At 43.2% G+C, this 20626-nt stretch overlaps 1 protein-coding gene and 2 long non-coding RNA genes across 13 annotated transcripts in view; 1 reads left to right on the top strand and 2 right to left on the bottom strand.

Annotated features, from left to right (window-relative positions):
• Positions 1-20626, bottom strand: part of SP110 (SP110 nuclear body protein) — a 39597-nt gene that overhangs the window by 10302 nt on the left and 8669 nt on the right. For 8 of the 10 annotated variants that reach the window (XR_003435339.1, XM_027118868.1, XM_027118869.1 and 5 more), the window contains exons 6-13: positions 19019-19096; positions 17128-17196; positions 15373-15522; positions 13517-13603; positions 12410-12463; positions 10861-10926; positions 9196-9345; positions 6621-6689 (exon numbers count right to left, since the gene is read on the bottom strand). Coding sequence is in view for 9 of the 10 variants with exons in the window: in XM_027118868.1 (XP_026974669.1) it covers positions 6621-6689; positions 9196-9345; positions 10861-10926; positions 12410-12463; positions 13517-13603; positions 15373-15522; positions 17128-17196; positions 19019-19096 (723 nt within the window). In the remaining variant the exon portion in view is untranslated. The remainder of the gene's footprint in view (positions 1-6620; positions 6690-9195; positions 9346-10860; positions 10927-12409; positions 12464-13516; positions 13604-15372; positions 15523-17127; positions 17197-19018; positions 19097-20626) is intronic. The other 2 variants (XM_027118892.1, XM_027118901.1) reach the window with 1 other exon arrangement.
• Positions 3634-6613, bottom strand: LOC113626958 (uncharacterized). The gene is made up of 2 exons (XR_003435358.1): positions 5823-6613; positions 3634-3917 (listed from the first exon to the last, which is right to left on the bottom strand). It is a non-coding gene; the product is annotated as an uncharacterized LOC113626958 (long non-coding RNA).
• Positions 12473-15423, top strand: LOC113626954 (uncharacterized). Of its 2 annotated transcripts, none has more exons than XR_003435356.1 (4): positions 12473-13005; positions 13149-13256; positions 13639-13921; positions 15319-15423. It is a non-coding gene; the product is annotated as an uncharacterized LOC113626954 (long non-coding RNA). The 2 variants fall into 2 exon arrangements; XR_003435355.1 differs by having other exon boundaries at positions 15294-15404.

Here is a 20626-nt window from a genome sequence, read left to right as displayed (position 1 = left end):
ATGACCATTTTTTTTTCTTAGATTCCATATACATGTGTTAGCATATGGTATTTGTTTTTCTCTTCTGACTTACTTCACTCTGTATGACAGACTCTAGGTCCATCCACCTCACTACAAATAGCTCAATTTTGTTTCTTTTAATGGCTAATATTCCATTTATATATGTGCCACATCTCCTTTATCCATTCATCTGATGATGGACACTTAGGTTGTTTCCATGTCCTGGCTATTGTAAATAGAGCTGCAATGAACATTGTGGTACATGACTCTTTTTGAATGATGGTTTTCTCAGGGTATATGGCCAGTAGTGGGATTGCTGGGTTGTATGGTAGTTCTACTGTTAGGTTTTTTTGTTTGTTTGTTTTGTTTTTTCTGCGGTTTCGGGCCTCTCACTGTTGTGGCCTCTCCCGTTGCAGAGCACAGACTCTGGACGTGCAGGCTCTGCGGCCATGGATCACGGGGCCAGCCGCTCTGTGGCATGTGGGATCTTCCTGGACCGGGGCACAAACCCGTGTCCCCTGCATTGGCAGGCGGACTCTCAACCACTGCACCACCAGGGAAGCCCCTACTCTTAGTTTCTTAAGGAACCTCCATACTGTTCTCCATAGTGGCTGTATCAATCTACATTCCCACCAAAAGTGCAAAAGGGTTCCCTTTTCTCCACATTTATTGTTTGTAGATTTTTTGATGATGGCCATTCTGACTGGTGTGAGATGATATCTCATTGTAGTTTTGATTTGCATTTCTCTAATGATTAGTGATGTTGAGCATCCTTTCATGTGTTTGTTGGCAATCTGTATATCTTCTTTGGAGAAATGTCTATTTAGGTCTTCAGCCCATTATTGGATTGTGTTGTTTATTTTTTTGATATTGAGCTGCATGAGCTGCTTGTAAATTTTGGAGATTAATCCTTTGTCATTTGTTTCATTTGCAAACATTTTCTCCCATTCTGAGGGTTGTCTTTTCATCTTGTTTATGGTTTCCTTTACTGGGCAAAAGCTTTTAAGTTTCATTAGGTCCCATTTGTTTATTTTTGTTTTTATTTCCATTTCTCTAGGAGGTGGGTCAAAAAGGATCTTGCTGTGATTTATGTCATGGAGTGTTCTGCCTATGTTTCCTCTAAGAGTTTGATGGTGTCTGGCCTTACATTTAGGTCTTTAATCCATTTTGAGTTTATTTTTGTGTATGGTGTTAGGGAGTGTTCTAGTTTCATTCTTTTACAGGTAGCTGTCCAGTTTTCTTAGCACCACTTATTGAAGAGGCTGTCTTTTCTCCACTGTATATTCTTGCCTCCTTTATCAAAGATAAGGTGACCATATGTGTGTGGGTTTATCTCTGGGCTTTCTATCCTGTACCATTGATCTATATTTCTGTTTTTGTGCCAGCACCATACTGTCTTGATTACTGTAGCTTTGTAGTATAGTCTGAAGTCAGGGAGTCTGATTCCTCCAGCTCCGTTTTTATTTCTCAAGATTGTTTTGGCTATTCAGGGTCTTTTGTGTTTCCATACAAAGTGTGAGATTTTTTTGTTCTAGTTCTGTGAAAAATGCCAGTGGTAGTTTGATAGGGATTGCAGTGAATCTGTAGATTGCTTTGGGCAGTAGAGTCATTTTCACAATGTTGATTCTTCCAATCCAAGAACATGGTATATCTCTCCATCTATTTGTATCATCTTTAATTTCTTTCATCAGTGTCTTGTCATTTTCTGCATATGGGTCTTTTGTCTCCCTAGGTAGGTTTATTCCTACGTATTTTCTTCTTTTTGTTGCAGTGGTAAACGGGAGTGTTTTCTTAATTTCACTTTCAGATTTTTCATCATTAGTGTATAGGAATGCCAGAGATTTCTGTTCACCAGTTTTCCTACTTTACCAAATTAATTGATTAGATCTAGTAGTTTTCTGGTAGCATCTTTAGGATTCTCTATGTATAGTAACATGTCATCTGCAAACAGTGACAGCTTTACTTCTTCTTTTCCGAGTTGGATTCCTTTATTTCTTTTTCTTCTCTTATTGCTGTGGCTAAACTTCCAAAACTATGTTGAATAATAGTGGTGAGAGTGGGCAACCTTGTCTTGTTCCTGATCTTAGTGGAAATGGTTTCAGTTTTTCACCATTGTGGATGATGTTGGCTGTGGGTTTGTCATAAATGGCCTTTATTATGTTGAGGCAAGTTCCCTCTATGCCTACTTTCTGGAGGGTTTTTATCCTAAATGGGTGTTGAATTTTTTTGAAAGCTTTCTCTGCATCTATTTAGATGATCATATGGTGTTTCTCCTTCAATTTGTTAATATGGTGTATCACATTGATTGATTTGCATATATTGAAGAATCCTTGCATTCCTGGGATAAACCCCACTTGATCATGGTGTATGATCCCTTTAATGTGCTGTTGGATTCTGTTTGCTAGTATTTTGTTGAGGATTTTTGCATCTATGTTCATCAGTGATATTGGCAAAAACCCCTGAAAGTTAGCAGAAGGAAAGAAATCATAAAGATCAGATCAGAAATAAATGAAAAAGAAATGAAGCAAATAAGAGCAAAGGTCAATAAAACTAAAAGCTGGTTCTTTGAGAAGATAAACAAAATTGATAAACCATTAGCCAGACTTATCAAGAACAAAAGGGAGAAGACTGAAATCAATAGAATTAGAAATGAAAAAGGAGAAGTAACAACTGACACTGCAGAAATACAAAGGGTCATGAGAGATTACTACAAGCAACTATATGCCAGTAAAATGGACAACCTGGAAGAAATGGACAAATTCTTAGAAAAGCACAACCTTCTGAGACTGAACAAGGAAGAAATAGAAAATATAAACAGACCAATCACAAGCACTGAAATTGAAACTGTGATTAAAAATCTTCCAACACACAAAAGCCCAGGACCAGATGGCTTCACAGGCGAATTCTATCAAACATTTAGAGAAGAGCTAACACCTACCTTTCTCAAACTCTTCCAAAATATAGCAGAGGGAGGAACACTCCCAAACTCATTGTACGAGGCCACCATCACCCTGATACCAAAAGCAGACAAAGATGTTGCAAAGGAAGGGAGACAGCTTTCCGATGTGGTCCTGATGATCCTGCATTTGGCTCCATCTCAACCCTCATCTCAGTAAACAAGCCTCTAAGGATGGAAGCCTGAGGGCGAGGCCTCTGTGGAGCTCTCCCGCATCTATTAGGTCACTTCTAGTAAATGTGAGCAAACGTGGCAAGTCTGCTAGAAGTCAGCAATTAAAGAACAAAGGGAGGGACTTCCCTGGCGGTCCAGTGGTTAAGGCTTGGAGCTTCCGATGCATGGGGCCCAGGTGCGATCCCTGGGGGGGGAACTAAGATCCCACATGCTGCACGGCGGGGGCGGGGGAAGAACAAAGGGAGTTCATAGAGATGAAAAGCCTGGTGGAGGAAATGAAAAGAACAAGGAAAAGCAGAATGGAAAAAAACCTAGTGTGATTGGGAAGACTAAGTACAGGGGTTCTTACAGAACATAGAGAAAAGGCACAGGGTGAAACTATGCCTGCAAAGACATGGCCTGGGGAGAAGGCTGGAGCTCTATGACTTGTACACAAGGGGCCTGGCGGGGGATGCAGTGGCTGGAGGAGAAGCGCTAGTTACGGGAATAGTGAAAGCAGCACACACATTCTATTGTTTATTTTCACTACAACCTGTAACAAAAGAAAGGCAACGGCAATGATCCTCATGTTATAGATGAGGGACTCAGGCGCAGATTTGGAGAGAGAATTGCTGGCGGTCACCACACTGTGTGAGACGGAGGTAGCACTGGAATCCGGACGTGCCGGCCCCTAGTCTCATGCTCTTTCCATGGCATCAGAAACACCGCAACAAGACTCCACATCATATGATGGATAACAGCACAGAGACATGACGTTAAATCAGAAGTCACAGCCAGGGTGGAGGTGCTAAGGAGACAGGAAAAGCTGATGCGGATGGAGAGCTCTCAGTCTTTGCCTGGACTCTTTGCTTCCTACTTGTGTTTCCTAAAAACACTAGGAGTTTTTTTTTTTTTTTTTTTTTTTTTTTAGTGTAAAGGACAAAGGACTTGGGATTAAAACACCTAGGTTGATTTTAGCTCATGCAAGTCTTTTATGCTCTAATTGAATCTGGAAAATGGACCGAAAAATACCTCTTTGAGGATTAAATGGCAAAATGTGGAACAAAGTGCTTTGCCAACTGTAAAGTGCTGTACACACTTATATATTGTTGGCAGGGCCTCTGCATATGGTAGTGTGGGATGTGCACTGAATAAGGATTTCCCCTTTACAGTGGGAGGGTGGGGAGCTCCTAGTCACATCAGAGCTGTAATCTATTTGCACACTTCCACGTTCTTCCAGCAGAGGGCAGCAAAGGGCCTGGTCTCAAGAATCAGCTCTGACAGACGTAGGTCAAGTGTATGGTGGAAGGGGCACTTTTTCAATTTCATGAAGTTCACTGTACGCGTCACTGGAGGCCCTGATATTGGTATTCATACTTGATGAGGAAGAATGAATAATGTATTGATTTGACAGTTATTTAAGCACAAACCGCAAGGCACAGAGGAGACATCGAGCAATGAGCAAGATGGACCCATGTTCTGACCTCATTTGAGTTTCGCTCAGTGAACAGGATGTACACAGACAGTTAATTACACTTGTGATAAAACAGAAACAGACTCACAGTCTTAGAGAACGAACTTATGGTTACCAGGGGGGAAGGGTCCGGGGGGAGGGATAGTTTGGGAGTTTGGGATTGACATTAACACGCTGCTATATTTAAAATGGATAACCTAGAGACTGTCATACAGAGTGAAGTAAGTCAGAAAGAGAAAAACAAATACCGTATGCTAACACATATATATGGAATCTAAAAAAAAAGGTTCTGAGGAACCTAGGGGCAGGACAGGAATAAAGACGCAGACTTAGAGAATGGACCTGAGGACGGGGGGTGGGAAAGGGTAAGCTGGGACGAAGTGAGAGAGTGGCGTGGACATATATGTGCACTACCAAATGTAAAATAGCTAGCTAGTGGGAAGCAGCCGCATAGCACAGGGAGAGCAGCTTGGTGCTTTGTGACCACTTAGGGGGGTGGGATGGGGGGGTGGGAGGGAGACACAAAAAGGAGGACATATGGGGATACATGTATATGTATAGCTGATTCACTTTGTTATAAAGCAGAAACTAACACACCATTGTAAAGCAATTATACTCCAATAAAGATGTTAAAATAAGTAAATAGAAAAACATAAAATGGATAACCAACAAGAACCTACTGTCTAGAACAGGGAACTCTGCTCAATATTATCTAACAACCTAAATGAGAAAAAAATTTGAAAAAGAACAGATACATGTACATGTATACCTAACTGAATCACTCTGCTGTACAGTAGAAATTAACACAACAATGTAAGCCAACTCTACTTTAATAAAATAAATTTTTTAAAAAAGAGATCTGATACTATCAGAAACAAATGATACCTGTGACAAGAGCAACCAAGAGAAAATACCCTCTGCCTGCTGGGTCAGAGAAGGCTTTGTTCAAGGTGACCCGGAGGCTGTGTAACAAAGGAGGAAGGAGGGCGAGGGGGTTGGCTTTGGGGACGCAGCGTGTGAAGGAGGGAGGAGACATACTGAGCAGGCCCTGAGAAGGATGGAGGGTGAAGCGTTCATGTCAAAGTGACGATGCTCAGAGAAATCAGCCTGCTGGCGACCCTTGGGGCTCTGGGTAGGGATTGGAATATGGGTGTGGATTATGTTCTATTTCTTGACCTGGGTGCTGGGTACGTGTGGCCTTTCCCTTTGTATTCATTCCTGAAGCTGTACAGTAGGTACCTGCATTTTTCCACAAGCACGGTGCATCAGTGCTCCTCAAGATGCCGGCCTGCGATGAGACAGGAATCTGACCAGAATAGAAATCAACGCACTGCTGTTTCCACTGGGGTCTTGCTAGGAAACCAGTGTGCTCAGAGTCACAGCTGATTTACAAGCTCCTGATTTTTGCAGACCTGCGGCGAGCAGGCTTGTAGATGTCACCAGTCTGTGGACCCCAGATTGGGTAGCACCTGTTATACTTCAGTAATAAGTTAACGGAGAAAAAAGGCCAGTGTGGCTGGCGTCTAAAGAGGGAAGGGAGAGTGACCAGAGATAATGCCCAAGAAGTGTGTTATAAAAGCAGAGGGAGGGACGTCCCCGTTGGCACAGTGGATAAGACTCCACGCTCCCAATGCAGGGGGCCTGCATTCGATCCCTGATCAGGGAACTAGATCCCACTTTCATGCCGCAACTAGTAGTTCTCGTGCCACAACTAAGGAGCCCGCAAGCTGCAACTAAGGAACCTGCCTGCCGTAACTAACACCCAGCGCAACCAAATAAATGAATAAATAAATATTTAAAAAATATGGCAATGCTTTAAGAAAAAAAACGAGAGGGAAAATGAATTCAAGGAGCGGAGGAAGAGGGGAAGGAGAAGGAGGGAGAGGAGGACTGTGTCCCCAAGAGACACACCAGAGCGCAGGGGGGCAGAAGCAACGGGGTGCTCACCCCCAGAGACCAGGCGTGCAGCCCTGACCAGCACAGCAGGCCAGGGCCCTGGGGAGCCTGAGGGCGAGGCCCTGCCTCTCACTTACTTACCCTTTATGGGAATATTTCTGTGACAACTTGTTGTTGCACTTGAACAGACATCTTTTATCCTTCCCTTTTCTAAAAAGAAAACAATTAATAGTCATTTATAACTGGAAACATAGATTTACGTGCTTTATGTGTCACTATCTCAAAGTAATTTTTTCTGTCTTTCTACCAGTTTGGAGAGCAAGAGAGACAGGAGTCCTTATGAAAGAAAAATTATAGCATTGACCAAAAAAAAATATAGCAAGCTCCAGGTAATAGATGGGAAGGTTAAACGTATTACAGAAGGCAAATTTTCACAAATTAATATATATTAATATATAACAATATTACATATATATATATATACTTAATACAAATACTAGAAGTAAATAAAGGATGTAGCCTTATAAATATTACATAGAAAGGGCTTTTTAAGGCAGAAGTACAGGGCATAAAGCAGTGATCCTCAATGATGGGTGATTTTGCCCGCAGAGGATATCTGGAAATGTTAGGAAATCTTTTTGCCAGACTGGGAGGCGGGCGCTACTGCCGTCTGATGGGTGGACGCCAGGGATGCTGCTGACGTGTCACAACGCATAGCACAGCCTCTGCAACCAGAATTAACTGGCCCCAAATAACAACAGTGCAAAAGCTGAGAAACTCTGACATAAACCATACTGGAAAAAACAAACTGATGTGCCTAAGACTCTTGGGAATTCCCTGGCGGTCCAGTGGTTAGGACTCCGCGCTTTCACTGCCATGGGCCCAGGTTCAATCCCTGGTCCGGCAACTAAGATCCCACAAGCCACACAGCATGGCCAAAAACACCCAAAAACCAAACCAAACCAAAAAATCGAAACCCTCCACAGCCAAAAACTTCTCAAGTAAAAGACAAAAACAAAATAAGAAAATCGCAGCAACAAGGGGTTAATCTCCCAAATTGATGAAACAACAAAAAAAGAAGAGTCATATATAAAAATAGGCAAATAGGAATAGGGGACCTTCAAAAGAAAACATTCTGAAGAAAAATGTGTTTAAAAAACAGGCATCTTAGTAAACACAGGCTAGATAACGCTGTAGTCACCTATGATTCTCCTAAATCCCAGTGGTTTATTACAGGTGTCGGCAAACTACGGCCCAAGGGCCAAGTCAGCCCAATGCCTGTCTTTTTCTTTTTTAATAAATTTATTTATTATTTATTTTTGGCTGCTTTGGGTCTTCGTTGCTGTGCGCGGGCTTCCTCTGGTGGCGTGAGCAGGGGCTACTCTTCGTTGCGGTGCGCGGGCTTCTCATTGTGGTGGCTTCTCTTGCTGTGGAGCACGGGCTCTAGGCATGCAGGCTTCAGTAGTTGTGGCACGTGAGCTCAGTAGTTGTGGCTCGCGGGCTCTAGAACGCAGGCTCAGTAGTTGGGGTGCACGGACTTAGCTGCTCTGCGGCATGTGGGATCTTCCCAGGCCAGGGCTCGAACCCGTGTCCCCTGCATTGGCAGGCAGATTCTTAACCACTGTGCCACCAGGGGGGCCCCCAATGCCTGTTTTGGTATTAATGTTTTATTAGAGCGCAGCCAGGCCCACTTGTTTATATTTTTGTCTCTGCTGCTTTCACGCTACAATGGCAGCATTGAATAGCTGCAGTAGAGACTTTATGGCCAGCAAAGCCTAAATTATTCACCCTCTGGCCCTTTTTAGAAAAAGTTCTTCAAGCTTTGGCTTGAAAGTAGCCCTCTCACTTCCACCCACATTTCTTTGGCCAAGTCACGAGGCCATTCCTGAGTCCACAGGGCAGAGGTGTGTGACCTTCTGAGATGCTGGTGAGCAGTACTGTGACCTTCCAAAGCATATTTAACCACTCACAGAGCACAAAGAAATTCCAAGGAAAACACTGGTGGACTATCATTCTTGGCCTTTACGTTCGACAAACAGAAAAGTCTTGTTATTTCTGGTGTTCGTGAAGATGTAGGGAAGAGGGTGTCCACACCGCATTCATGGGAGTCTAAACTGGCAACAATTTGATCATCAGTATGGGATTAGTTTAGTTTATTATTTTAGTTTAGTTTCGTTTTTGGCCTTGACGCTTGTGGGATTTTATTTCCCCAACCAGGGACTGAACCCAGGCCCTCTGGAGTGAGAGCACAGAGTCGGACCGCCAGGGAATTCCCAGTATGGGATAATTTTAAATATGCAGACCCACTGACCAATCTACTTCACTTCCAGAAATAAACCATTAAGAAATAAAACAGAGAATGTGTCCACTTCGAAGTCTGATGCCACTCCCGTCACTGGATCCGCCCGAATCAGAGAGGAGCCCCCAGACTCTGTGGAGCAGAGGTTGCTCTGCTGATAGAAATGTAAACAGTAGACCCGGGGGAGTGGGGATCGGGTTCTGCAGGGCACAGCTGAGGCGACCTGCACCCTGAGAACACCGTTACCTCTCCCAACAGCCACCCCCAGACTGAGAGACTCTTGCTCTGTCTTCACGCCCATTCGTCTGCCCCCTCCTTCCGTTAGTAACTTCATGCATCTGCGTCACCCTGTGCCTGCTCCACGGGAGCCCCACCCACCCGGAGCATCCAGGTGACAAATTCCATCGCCAGCCTTACCCTCCGGTGCAGGCTTTGGGGCACGTTCAGCCCTTGCTTTCTGGGCCCGTGTCATGACCTTCGAACTCCTGGGTGAGTCGTCCTTCCTTCCAGTCACCTGCTCCACCACTTGGAGCACCTCTTGGGTTCTGCGTCCAGGTGAGGCTGACCCTGGGCCAAAGAGCGATTTGTGAAGAGTTTTCATTGGGGTCCCAGTGGCCCTCCCCCTCCCCGAAGCCTCTCGCACTCCCAGTTCCCTCACTTTGAGACCTCTGTACCCACTGCCTCACTTTTATCGTGCTATTTCTCCATAATTACTCCTCTCTTCTCTTGTGGGTATCTTTCTGTCTCCCCCAAACTCCTGTTTCTCTTTTCCCCCTTCAACTTCTCTTTCCGACTATTAATTACATGTGTATCAACGAGAATCTAAGCTCCATGAGGGCAGGGAGTTTTCTGTTTTGCTCACTGCTGAGTCCTCAGAACCTAGGACATGTGCCAGCACACCCCTCAACTCAATTCATCTCTGCGGAATGAATGTGTAACAGGCAGCATGTTTTAGAAAATATTCAAATTATGTATTTTTCACCCTTATACATTGTCATGTCCAGGGTTCCCTAATTATTAAATCAATAAATTTCAGGGAAGGGGCAGATGCTGGCTAGATCTGAGAAGAAACTGCTCAGCTGAGGCCGTTTCGGAGATGCTACACTAAATCTTGAAACACAAATTTGTTGAGAGTGAAAGAGATTTCTTTGTTTCAAAAATTACCTTTATATACCCACAGGAGAAGCTTAGAGGTCTGAGTGTCAAGTTTTCCTAGAAGTCGTTGGTGGAGAGAACTCAGCATATGACAAGGAGAGAGTGGCGGCGCTGGGGACTGAGAGAAAGTGACAAGAGGAGGAGAAGGGCGAGCAAGGAGGTCCTAGCCCCCACCCAGGTCAAACCCCAAGATTAAGGGGTGTTGGAAACAAACAGAAAAATTCGGAGAATGTCCAAAGCAGTGGAACACATGTCATGATTCATGTTTGGGGGCTGACAGGAGATTCCCTCTCAGGGTGCTGCACTCAAAGGTCTGGAAATCCAAGGGGATCCCCAGCAACCGGCACACCTTGAACTAAAGCAAAAAGAAGGAGAAAGGAGAGGGGAAGGGGAAGAGGGAGAGAATGCAGAGGAGAAGGAGAAAAGGTGATGAGCACAAAAAGGAATAAAGCAGAGGATCCAGAAAAATGCAGAGCGACATACATTTCTGTTTCTTATACTGCAAATCACATGATTGTCACGCATGGAGTCAATGCAAGCTAAGCATCGCTTCAGGTGGTTCTGAACACTCAGTGACAACGAATCTAACTCCAGTTTGGGACTGGGAGTCTGAATCCTGCCCGCACGTTCAGGTTTGCTTTGTCTATTCTTCCTGGCTCTGAACTTGCACTGGACACAGTCCTAATCTCAAAATTGACTGAGGCGTTCTGCCCACCTCCACCCCATTCCTTCCCAGTGATAAGAGAAAAGAAACCTGTTGGAATCAACATGGTTCTCCTTTTGTGAGGAGGGGCCTTTGATGGGATGACCTAGGGGTCGAGATGGGGCTGGCCGTGCTCTAGTGACACCCGGGTGGGTGGCCGTGTGGCTGGAGAGAAGAACCCTGATGAACATTAAGGGAATGACGACTTCATCCTTCTTGCTTACCTCTTGGGAGACTTTTTTTCTGTCTTTTTTTTGAACTTGACCAGTTATGTATTTTTCTCTTCCTTCCTAAAACAGAAAAGAAAATCATCTCTTATAGCTATATATATTGATCTACAAGCTTGAAATGTCAATACGTTTTAAGTAAAATTTTTTTCTATCTTCCCATCACTTTGGGGAGGCAAGAAAACCAGGAGACCTATGCGAAGAAAGTACTCGGAAATGAAAAGGGATTGAATAAAGAAGTAATAGAGATATACTAAATTATTAACATTAAAATATATCATTTTCTAATTAATAACCAGTTTTTTCAAGACTAGAAGAAAATATAGAGAGAGATTGTTATAAGCCATAGATATAAAAGATCTTCTTAGCCAAAGAAGGAAGGTCCTTAGCCAAGGACCCAAATTGTAAAGGCAGAAGATGAACAAATTTGACGGCTTAAAAATTTTAAATGCCCATACTTCAAAAATCATCCACACAGTGTTAAAACGAAAAAGGGTAAAATCGCAATATATGTAACGTTAGGGGGTTACTGTCCTTAATAGATAAAGCAAAAGATGAATAGTATGCTGGGAAAGTGGGCAAAAAGCATAAATTGGAAGTGCTAAAAGAGGAAATACAAATGACACATTTATTTTAAAAGTGTCTTTTTTTTAAAGTTTTTTTTTTGATGTGGACCATTTTTTTAACATCTTTGTTCAATATGTTACAATATTGCTTCTGTTTTATGTTTTAGGGTTTTTTTGGCTCCGAGGCATGTGGGATCTTAGCTCCCCGACAAGGGATCGAACCTGCACCCCCTGCACTGGAAAGCGAAGTCTTAACCACTGGACTGCCAGGGACGTCCCTAAAAAGCATCTTTAGATCACCAATAATCCCCTGAAAATGCATTGTTTAGTTTTAATTATACCCAAACTTTTAAAAAGTTTTATCATGTCTGGGTTGATGAGGATGTAGTTAATGAACACTTGTGTGTTATTAAAGGAAATGTAAACAAATACATTTTCTGGAGAACAGTTTGGTAACAAATATGAAATTTAAGATATATAGACTCTAACCAAGTAATCTCGCATTTAGAAATTAATCCTGAGGAAATTATTGGACAAGTGTGCAAAGATACCAACACACACAATATGATTTCTATTTTCAGATAACAATTGGATATAGCCTAACTTACTACCAATAGATTATTATTGAAACAAATTGTTAATCACACAACAACGAAAAAGGTGTTTTAAAGTGTTTATAGGATGGACTAGGTAGTATGAGCATGTATATATATACATAAAGAATGTATACATTCTTTATAGCCACTATTTTGGAGGGGATGATGTGGTTTTCTGTCACACACAGCAAGCTAATTTCAAAGGTTACAGCATATTGCTTTTATAGTATGAAAACATTTCTATGTTGAGAAAAGCACACATCTGTAAAACAGCACACATCTTTTTCTGGCTTAGATGTCTTTTGTAGCCCGAAGGGCATAAAAACCAGTAAAAATAATATCAAACCCACCCTAATAGAGACCAAATAAGTTCTTTACACTTACGTTTTCCCCCAGGAGATTCTCCCAAAGGCAGTTTGCTTCCCTTATCCATGGGATCTAGAAGGTATGAGAAAGAAAGCGATTTTTAAATAAGCAATCTTTATGTTTTGTGACCACATTCATTTCAGACAATACTGAGTTGGTAAAGCTTTGACAGTATTATTTCTATCCCTTTCATTATAAAGGAGGATGATGGTTCCTGAAGAGGGTTCTAGGGACCAAGATGCTAGTCCTGTGCCAGCCAGCCTTTATCCACAGGCTCTTGGGAAAACCCATTAATCCTTTACATCTCAAATTTTAATAAATCGTTCAACTTTCTCCAAAGGTGGTTGTGAAAATAAAATATATTATTCAGGATAAAATTAGAAATATACATTGTATGAGTCAGTGTAATGCAGGAAAAACTTGCTAAAAATGATAGTTTGTATTTTAATACGGTCAAATATAATTCATTCTTTCTGACAATAATTAGATATTTGTCATTTGAAAGTCACATTTGTTGTGTGGGAGTTCTGTGAAGATGTGACACAGTGACTGAATTACCAGCAAACAGAAGAATGCTCTGCTTTTTTTTCCCCTCCAAGGATAACAGTAACAATGTGAGTAACAGTGGCCACGGTGAGGAGTGAATTAACGTGCACCATTTTTCCAGCGTATGTCCACAACAATGTCAGACGCTCGTGCTCCGTCATAGTATTACATTTGTGTTTATGATGAGCTGTTCTCATCTCAATTTTCACAGAAAGGTCATGTGAGAAACATGGAGATTGGGATCTTAGGAAAAACCTGGATGGCTTGGCACTGCAATAAAGTACCATGAATATACTTAGAGCATGAATACTTGGCAGTGGTAAGTTGTCCCAAAATTGGTTCTTGGGGGTGAAAAAAACTCTTTTTATGTATAAAGCACAAATAAATATATCCAGTACAGAAATGGATATATAATATACTTGTAGTATTGAAATATCCTGGGGGGTAGGGTTCATGATTAGAAAAAATATCTAAATGGGCAGTGATAATGAAAAAATGGCTGAGAAACTCTGACTCAGAGTAAAACAGCTCTAAGTTTGGGCTCCTGATGACCATACTGAGAGACTTGCAATCCCTCACCTTTACCGTGGGTGAGTCTTGGTGGTGTGCTGGGTAGCTCCTGGGGTCTCTTTCTTTCATCCATCTCTGAAGTGTCATCACTGACCTCTGAAAAAAGAAACAACATTCATCTTATATCTCAGTAAATGCCCTCTAGAAAGTCCACGCGGAATCTCCCAGAGACCCAGGAAGGACCTTGCACACTCTGGAGCTGAAGGCTGGAGGTTCCAGTCCTGATGAGACCCTGCGACTACCTCCTGGGAATAATTCTACCGCTGGTCCTGTCTGCCACTCAGGGGAGGAGCAGAGCAAGGCTGGTCAGCAGTGGTTCCTCCACTAATGGAATGTCCAGTGGGGGGCAGTCATCTGAGCCCCTGGACCAGAGGTTTCGGGGAGCCCCGGCAATACTTTCAGGAGACCTTCAAGGTCAGAATTGTTTTTATAATTAGATGTTCTTTGCCTGTTTTTGCTATGTTGACTTTTGCACAGATGAAGCAACAGTCAAGGCAGGTGACAATTCTGGTGCCTCAGTACAAATCAAAGCGATGTCCCCAAACCTTAGAAGGTAGCATTGCCTTCTTCACTACCACTTACTCAACATGGAAAAAAAAGGCCAGTTTCATTTAAGAATGTTCTTGATGAAACAGTTAAAATTATTAATTTAATTAAATTTCTACCCTTAAGGACACACCTTTTTAATAGCATATGTAAAAAACTGGGTAGGACATGTAAAGCAGTTTGCTGCATCTGGAAGTACCATGTTGTCTCAAGACTAATACTCAAGTGATTGTTTGAGTTGCAAGCTCACTGTAAAATTAAGTGAACCAAAATTTTCTACTTGTTTATGATATTATAAAATCATGAGTAGAAGATCCACTCAAAACACAAGACAGCATAAGACATTTTATTACAACAGAGTATATGGTCTCAGACTCTATGTTACAACTAACCTTTAAGAAACTATCCCTTGTTGAGGTTTGGTGTCGTATCAAAAGTGAATATCCACAGATATCTCAAAAGACTGTTAAAATACTCCACCTTTTTCAGCTACGGATCTGTGTGAGGCTGGATTTTCTTCCTACACTTCAACCAAAGCAACAAATCACAATTGACTGAATACAGAATCAGGGATCAGAGCCCAGCTGTCCTTGATGGTGGAGGTGGGGGAGCAGGGAATAGGTAAAGGAGATTAAGAGGTATTGGGCTGGCCAAAAAGTTTGTTTGGGTTTCCTGTAAGATGTTAAGGAAATACCTGAACAAACTTTTTGGCCAACCCCGAACAAACATCCAATTATAAAATAAATAAGCTATGGGGATATAATATCCAGCATAAGAAATAAGGTCAATAATATTGTAATAACTGTGTACGGGGACAGATTCTTACTACACTTATTATGGTGATCATTTCACAGTGTATGCAAATGTCAAACCACTATATAGTGTACCTGAAATTAACATAATACTGTACATCAAACATATTTCAATTAAGAAAAAAGAAAAAAAATTCGAAAGAACCTTTAAAAATAGAAAGCAATTGTTAACAAGATATAGATTGATGCTATTAAAAATGTTCCCTCTCAGCTTTCAATATAATACAATGAAGATATATACAAAAATATTAAGAAAGCACATGGAAAAGATAGTGAAAAAATGTTTTTCTTTTTTAAGAATCCAGCCATCTTTGATAAAGGTAGACATTAAAGAGATTTGCAAAAATGTACAATGATACCACTCACCTAATTTTTTTATTTGAAAAATATATTTATTTTTCCTAAAAATATGTTATTTATGGTAATAGGTAATTGCTTTCTTGTGGGCTGCAGGAGAGACCCTCCCACGCTGAGCATTCAGATGACAAATTCCATCACCAGCCTTACCCTCTGGTGCAGGCGTTTGGCCACATTCTGTCCTTCTCTTTCTTGCTCTTGTCATGACCTTTGTGTTCCTGGTTGAGTCGTCCTCCCTGTGAGTCACCTGCTCCGCCACGTGGAGCATCGTTTGGATTCCATGCCCAGGTAAGGCTGCCCCTGGCCAAACAGTGATTTGTGAATAGTTTTTACTGGGGTCCCAGTGGCGCTCCTCCTCCCCCTGACAGTGACCTCCTTCTCACACTCCCAGTCCCCTCACTTTAAGATCTCTATACCCCTGTGCCTCACTTTTCTCCTGCTATTTCTCCGTAATTATATATTTTTTCTTGTGTACACTTTTCTTTCCCCCTCCCCCGCCCCCAAACTCACCATCTGCTCTCACTCTCTGTGCAACCTTTTGAAATCAATCAGATAAATCTGGGGGAATCCCCGAGCACTGGGGCTGATTTCCTGTTTCCTGGCTTGAGACCCCTGCTGCCAGAAAGTGCCACATCCTAGTAAACATGGCCGGATGCTCTGTTTTAGCAGAGGAGGAGTCTTGTGAAGCACTTTTCCAGGTTCCCTAGGGCCAGTGTGTGATACAGGAGACAGGAGGGATCCAGGGGTCCCTGGGTGCCTCCAGTAGGGAAAGTGAAAGGTATCAAAGAATTGAGAGGCAGGGGCCCTGCCATGGGGAATGAGGCTGGGACCTAGAGGATTTGCAATGCCAGGTGAGGGGTGGTGGTGTTAGCGTTAGGGTTCTCTTCTCCCTCTATTTTGCCAATGAATTTTGTATCTGTATCTTTGGACCAGGTTTTTTATCGAGTGTGCCACATTGGCACACTGTGGGGAAATTAAGTTTCCTTGATCGCTCAGTGCTTCTGTAAAAAGCCCGAGCCTCCTGAGACACAAAAGTGTAGACAGTATAAAGATAGGGGAAAGCAGCAAAAAAAATGTTTTCTCTTTTCAGGAGGAGAGGATGGCTGTCCTAGTCCTGTATATAAACAGGGCAGAAAATCCATCATGCTTTCTCCTGTGTCTGTAGGGTATAACCTGCCACTCACGCAGAAAGATTTCATCAGCTCTCTTCTCAGCCTGTGGGTCTGCGTGTAGGGGAAAAATGCTGCCGTGTTGAGCTGCTTGTGAACAACAATAAAGAATTCTTTTCCCCGCCCCAGGGGCTTTGTGTTTCTGCAATATTCATATACATAAAGAACATCACTCTGCAGGAGGGGGTAATATCTCAGAGCCTCACAGTACTTGACGAAGCACATACCTGGCACACGTGCATAGACGGTTAGCACAAATCTAGAAACGAGCAGGTCAAAAATTGAATTCTAAAAATTTCCTCCCAATATATTTGCATCCTTTCTCAGCAACGGCATCACCACTCACCTAGCCATTTAAGCCAGAACTTGAAGAGCAAGCCTTGATTTCTCTCTCTCATCCCCAGCTTCCAATTTACCAAGGCTTATCAACTCTACCTTCAACTAATCTCGAATAGACCCTCTTCTTCTATCTCCACTGAATCCAGGCTACTATCAACTCCCACGGCACCTGCCCTCACAAGGGGTTGCCCTCTTTCCATTCTTTTCTATTTCCAATTCATTCTCTATGTAACACCAATATTGGTCTCGTCGTTTAAAATTGGATCATGTCACTTCACTGATTAGATCTCTTCAATGGCTCCCCATTGCATTTAGAATAAAATCCCACCTCCCACATCATGGCCGACAAGGATGAGCTGTCTCTAGCCTCCAGCCCCCTCTTGTGCTCTCATCTTACCTCTCGGGAGGCTTTTTTTCTGGTGTCTCTTCCTTGAAGTTAACCAGATACTTCTTTTTCTCTTCTTTCCTAAAAAGAAAAGACACAGGTCATCTTTTATAGCTACAAACATTGATCTACTAACCTCATATGTCAACAATTTTTAGCTTTTATTTTGGGTCCTCAAACCACAGCGGCCAGGAGGTCATTGGTGACCTTAGGTGATGCTGAAATTCTAAAGTGGCAGAGGAGAGAGAGAAGTGAAGAAATGGAGACAATAAGTTTAGGTAACTCATTTCTAGAAGTTTGGTTGTGAAACGGAGGGGAGAGCTATGGAGGCTGCTGAAGTGAGATGAAGATCAAGAGAAAGTTCCTTTTATGAACTGTGATAGGCTTGGGCATTGGTTGAATGAATGTCCTTGTGAGAGGGAGATGCTGAATTCTCAGGGAAGAGAAGGGACCATGGATACTGTCAGAAGAGGTGGAAGGATTGCCTTGGAGAAAAAGAAGGAGCTGGAAAGAAGAAAGAAGCAGTTGGGGTTTGCAGGGTGGGAGCAGGAAGTGACGGAATTCCCATCTGATTTTTTCTATGAAACAGGAGGAAAGGTCATCTGTCATGCAAAAAAGGAGGCAGTGAGGCATCAGAGGTTTGGAAAAAATTGCTCAAGGTTTGAAAGGATTGTCACAGGAAGTGGAGCTGTGACACAGTGTAGAGGGATCATTTGTGCTGGAATTATGAAGACACAGTGGGTACGCACTGCTCAGCTGTGTGTCTGTCCCCAGCAGTGCCTGATTTCAAATGCAGTGTGCAGGAAGAAGACAACAGTTTCCTCGAACATCTGCCAGAGAGTTCTAGGAAAAGACAGAGAGGCAAGGCAGGTGAAGATAGCAGAAGGTTACTGAAACGATGGATCTTCAACTCTGAACTGGTAAGAAGGGTCATGAAAGAAATGCAGATGATGGCTTGGAGAAGCAAAAGGCCAGTGGACTGGTCACCCAAATGAGATTGAAGGACAGCTGCAGAGGAAACAAACTGTAAGGAAGAAATCAGGGGGGGATTTTTCAAATTCATTTTTATAGATTGGGCTGAGAAGGAGAGATCAGAAGTTGAGCAATAGTTATAGAAGGAGCAAATTTCAAGCATTAAATGTCAAAAAAAAAAAAAAGGAAATCTCAAATTAACTATTGGGAAGTTGAGCCAGGTTTAAATGATGAAAAGGCCTGTGGATCACCTTTGGGTTCGGGAGGGCAAGAATGGGTGGGGAGAAAAGGTCACTGGCAAGAAGCAGAAGAAGGATTTGAGAGGTCAGGATATTGGATGGGTCTGTTATCCACATGTACCTTGAAGATGTCCAGGATGATGGCAGGACTTGAAGTGACAGAAAGACTCTAAGTCAGCCTTGAGTTCTTCCAGGGAGCAGTGGGAAAGTCAAGAGATGACAGTGATGAAAAGGGAGTGAGCATTTCACTTGAATGGCTAAGCCTCAAAGGAGGGGACGGGGAGCAAGGGGCCGGGTGGGGCAGCGTGTAGCAAGGGGTGGCATCCAACCTGCCTTCAGCCATGGGGTGAGTGGTAGTAGAAAATATGCAGCCTTGTCTTAAGAGGAAGCAGAGTCCTCTTGGGGAACAAACTTTCAGTTAAAGAGGGAAGTGAGACTAACCCTATAAGAAGCCGTGTGTGTAGGAGACCTTGATGATTTCAGAACAAACAATTCCGATGGGTGCATATTTCAATGGCCATAAATGCCTTCTCGTTTCCCTATAATATTCATGAAGGCCTCAGAGGAAGACGCAGTGAATGGGAAACAAACTGTATTGGGCACGATGACTATAACCACCTAGTGGGCGCTTATGATAAGATGCAGCTCCAAATTCACCCTCCTGAGATCTTCAAGAGAAAGGCAATCCTTACCTCTCTTGCTGGGAGGTGCCCTGGATGCCTCTTGGAGCTCCTTTGGGTCACTTTGTTCAGAAGCATCATCTCTTATCACTGACAAAAAATATATAATTCACTTTAGAACTGAGAACAGGCTGATGAGAAAGTGCTGAGGGAGATTGGTGGGAGAACCAGAGGGTGGAGAGCACCTGCAGCACAGGTCTGGCGACTCGCCAGGGTTCCCTGGCTCTGCCTTGGTTTGATCAACTTGTGATTACTGCTACCTGTGTGATTATCACAGTGAACCAGGGAACAACTGCTCCGCAGAGGAGGGCTCAGTTGGAGCCCTTTAGAAAGGTTTCCCTTTCTAAGACTCTCAGCAGCTAGTGTGCGTGGTGACCTTGAATTCTGACGGCCACCATGAGGATGAATGCTTTTGCCACATGAAAAGTACATGCTATTGCTCAGACGTCTGTGATGTGATCTTTCTAAACTGCTGTATCTGTGATTATTTCATCTTGAGAAATAGTGAAGGAGGTTAAGTGCCTTATGTATTTCCACCTATTTGCTGTCGAAGGAAGCAGGGGTCAGCTTGTACTTGCCAGCGCTTGTTAGCAGCAAGAACATACAAAGTTCCTCCAGCTTTTGCTGCACGAAGAAAGACAGAAGGACTTGAAGCCATGACAGATAAAGACCCATCTCACAAAAGGCGGTCACTTCCTTGTTCACACAAGGCTGTGAGATCTGTCTCAAATTCCACCTTACATAGGAATAGCTAACCGAGGCAGCTAGCAAGCAGTCGTTAGACTTTAAAAATGATTTGTTTCATTTCAACTTATTTAAATATCTTAAAAATCCAAATGATGTACAAATGACGAGGGTTGAATGTGAAAGTTCCCCCAGTCAGGGTGAGGGCTGGGAGTGAGGACCGTCCACGTCTGAGCACCAGTTCGGTGTCTCTGTCTGCTTTGCATTTTGATGCAGCAGTTTGGACATTTGCCTTCTTGAAGTGGCCTCAGAGAGTGGCTGAGTCAAATAGTCCTGCCATGACTCAGCCCCTTGTCCTTTCCCCAGGGTTCCCCCCACATTGCCTCCTGGCAGATGAATGTTCTCCCTCTGTAGACCCCTTAGTGGTGTTTGGAGTCCAGGTCATGATACTGAGCAGGACACGGTGGGGCTCGTGGGCACAAAAGCCTTTCTGTGTCCCCCCATTTCTCATTTCTTGAGTATAGGAAATAGGCTTCATTCAGCCTCCATGACCTTCCCTGAGTTCCAAGCAGCAGGTTCAAACAGATGCTAATTAGGGAAGGGAGGGAATGTGGAGACAAGGGAGGACCCGGTGAAAGAAACAATAGTGCAGCCTTGGGGCAGGGTCCTGGTTCCCCCTCAAGGGATACGCATAAGGGCAGCCTTGAGCTGTTTTGCAGATACTGAAACCCCCACCAGGTGGAAGAAGTTAACAGGATGCTGCCCACAACCACGTAGACCCCAGACTGGTTGAAGCCAGAAGGTTGATGATGCTGACTCCCACTTACCACCAACCAATCAGAAGAATGTCCACAAGCTGATCACGCCCCCTTTGAACTATTACTATGAAACTTCTCACTACCCCCTCCAAGTTGGGACACACAGTTTTGAGGGCAC

The sequence above is a fragment of the Aethalodelphis obliquidens genome, unplaced genomic scaffold (genome assembly GCF_003676395.1).
Source record: "Aethalodelphis obliquidens isolate GAN/ISIS:26980383/991018 unplaced genomic scaffold, ASM367639v1 scaffold2, whole genome shotgun sequence".
Lineage (NCBI taxonomy): Eukaryota > Metazoa > Chordata > Mammalia > Artiodactyla > Delphinidae > Aethalodelphis > Aethalodelphis obliquidens.
This window is presented reverse-complemented; position numbering and strand designations above follow the sequence as displayed.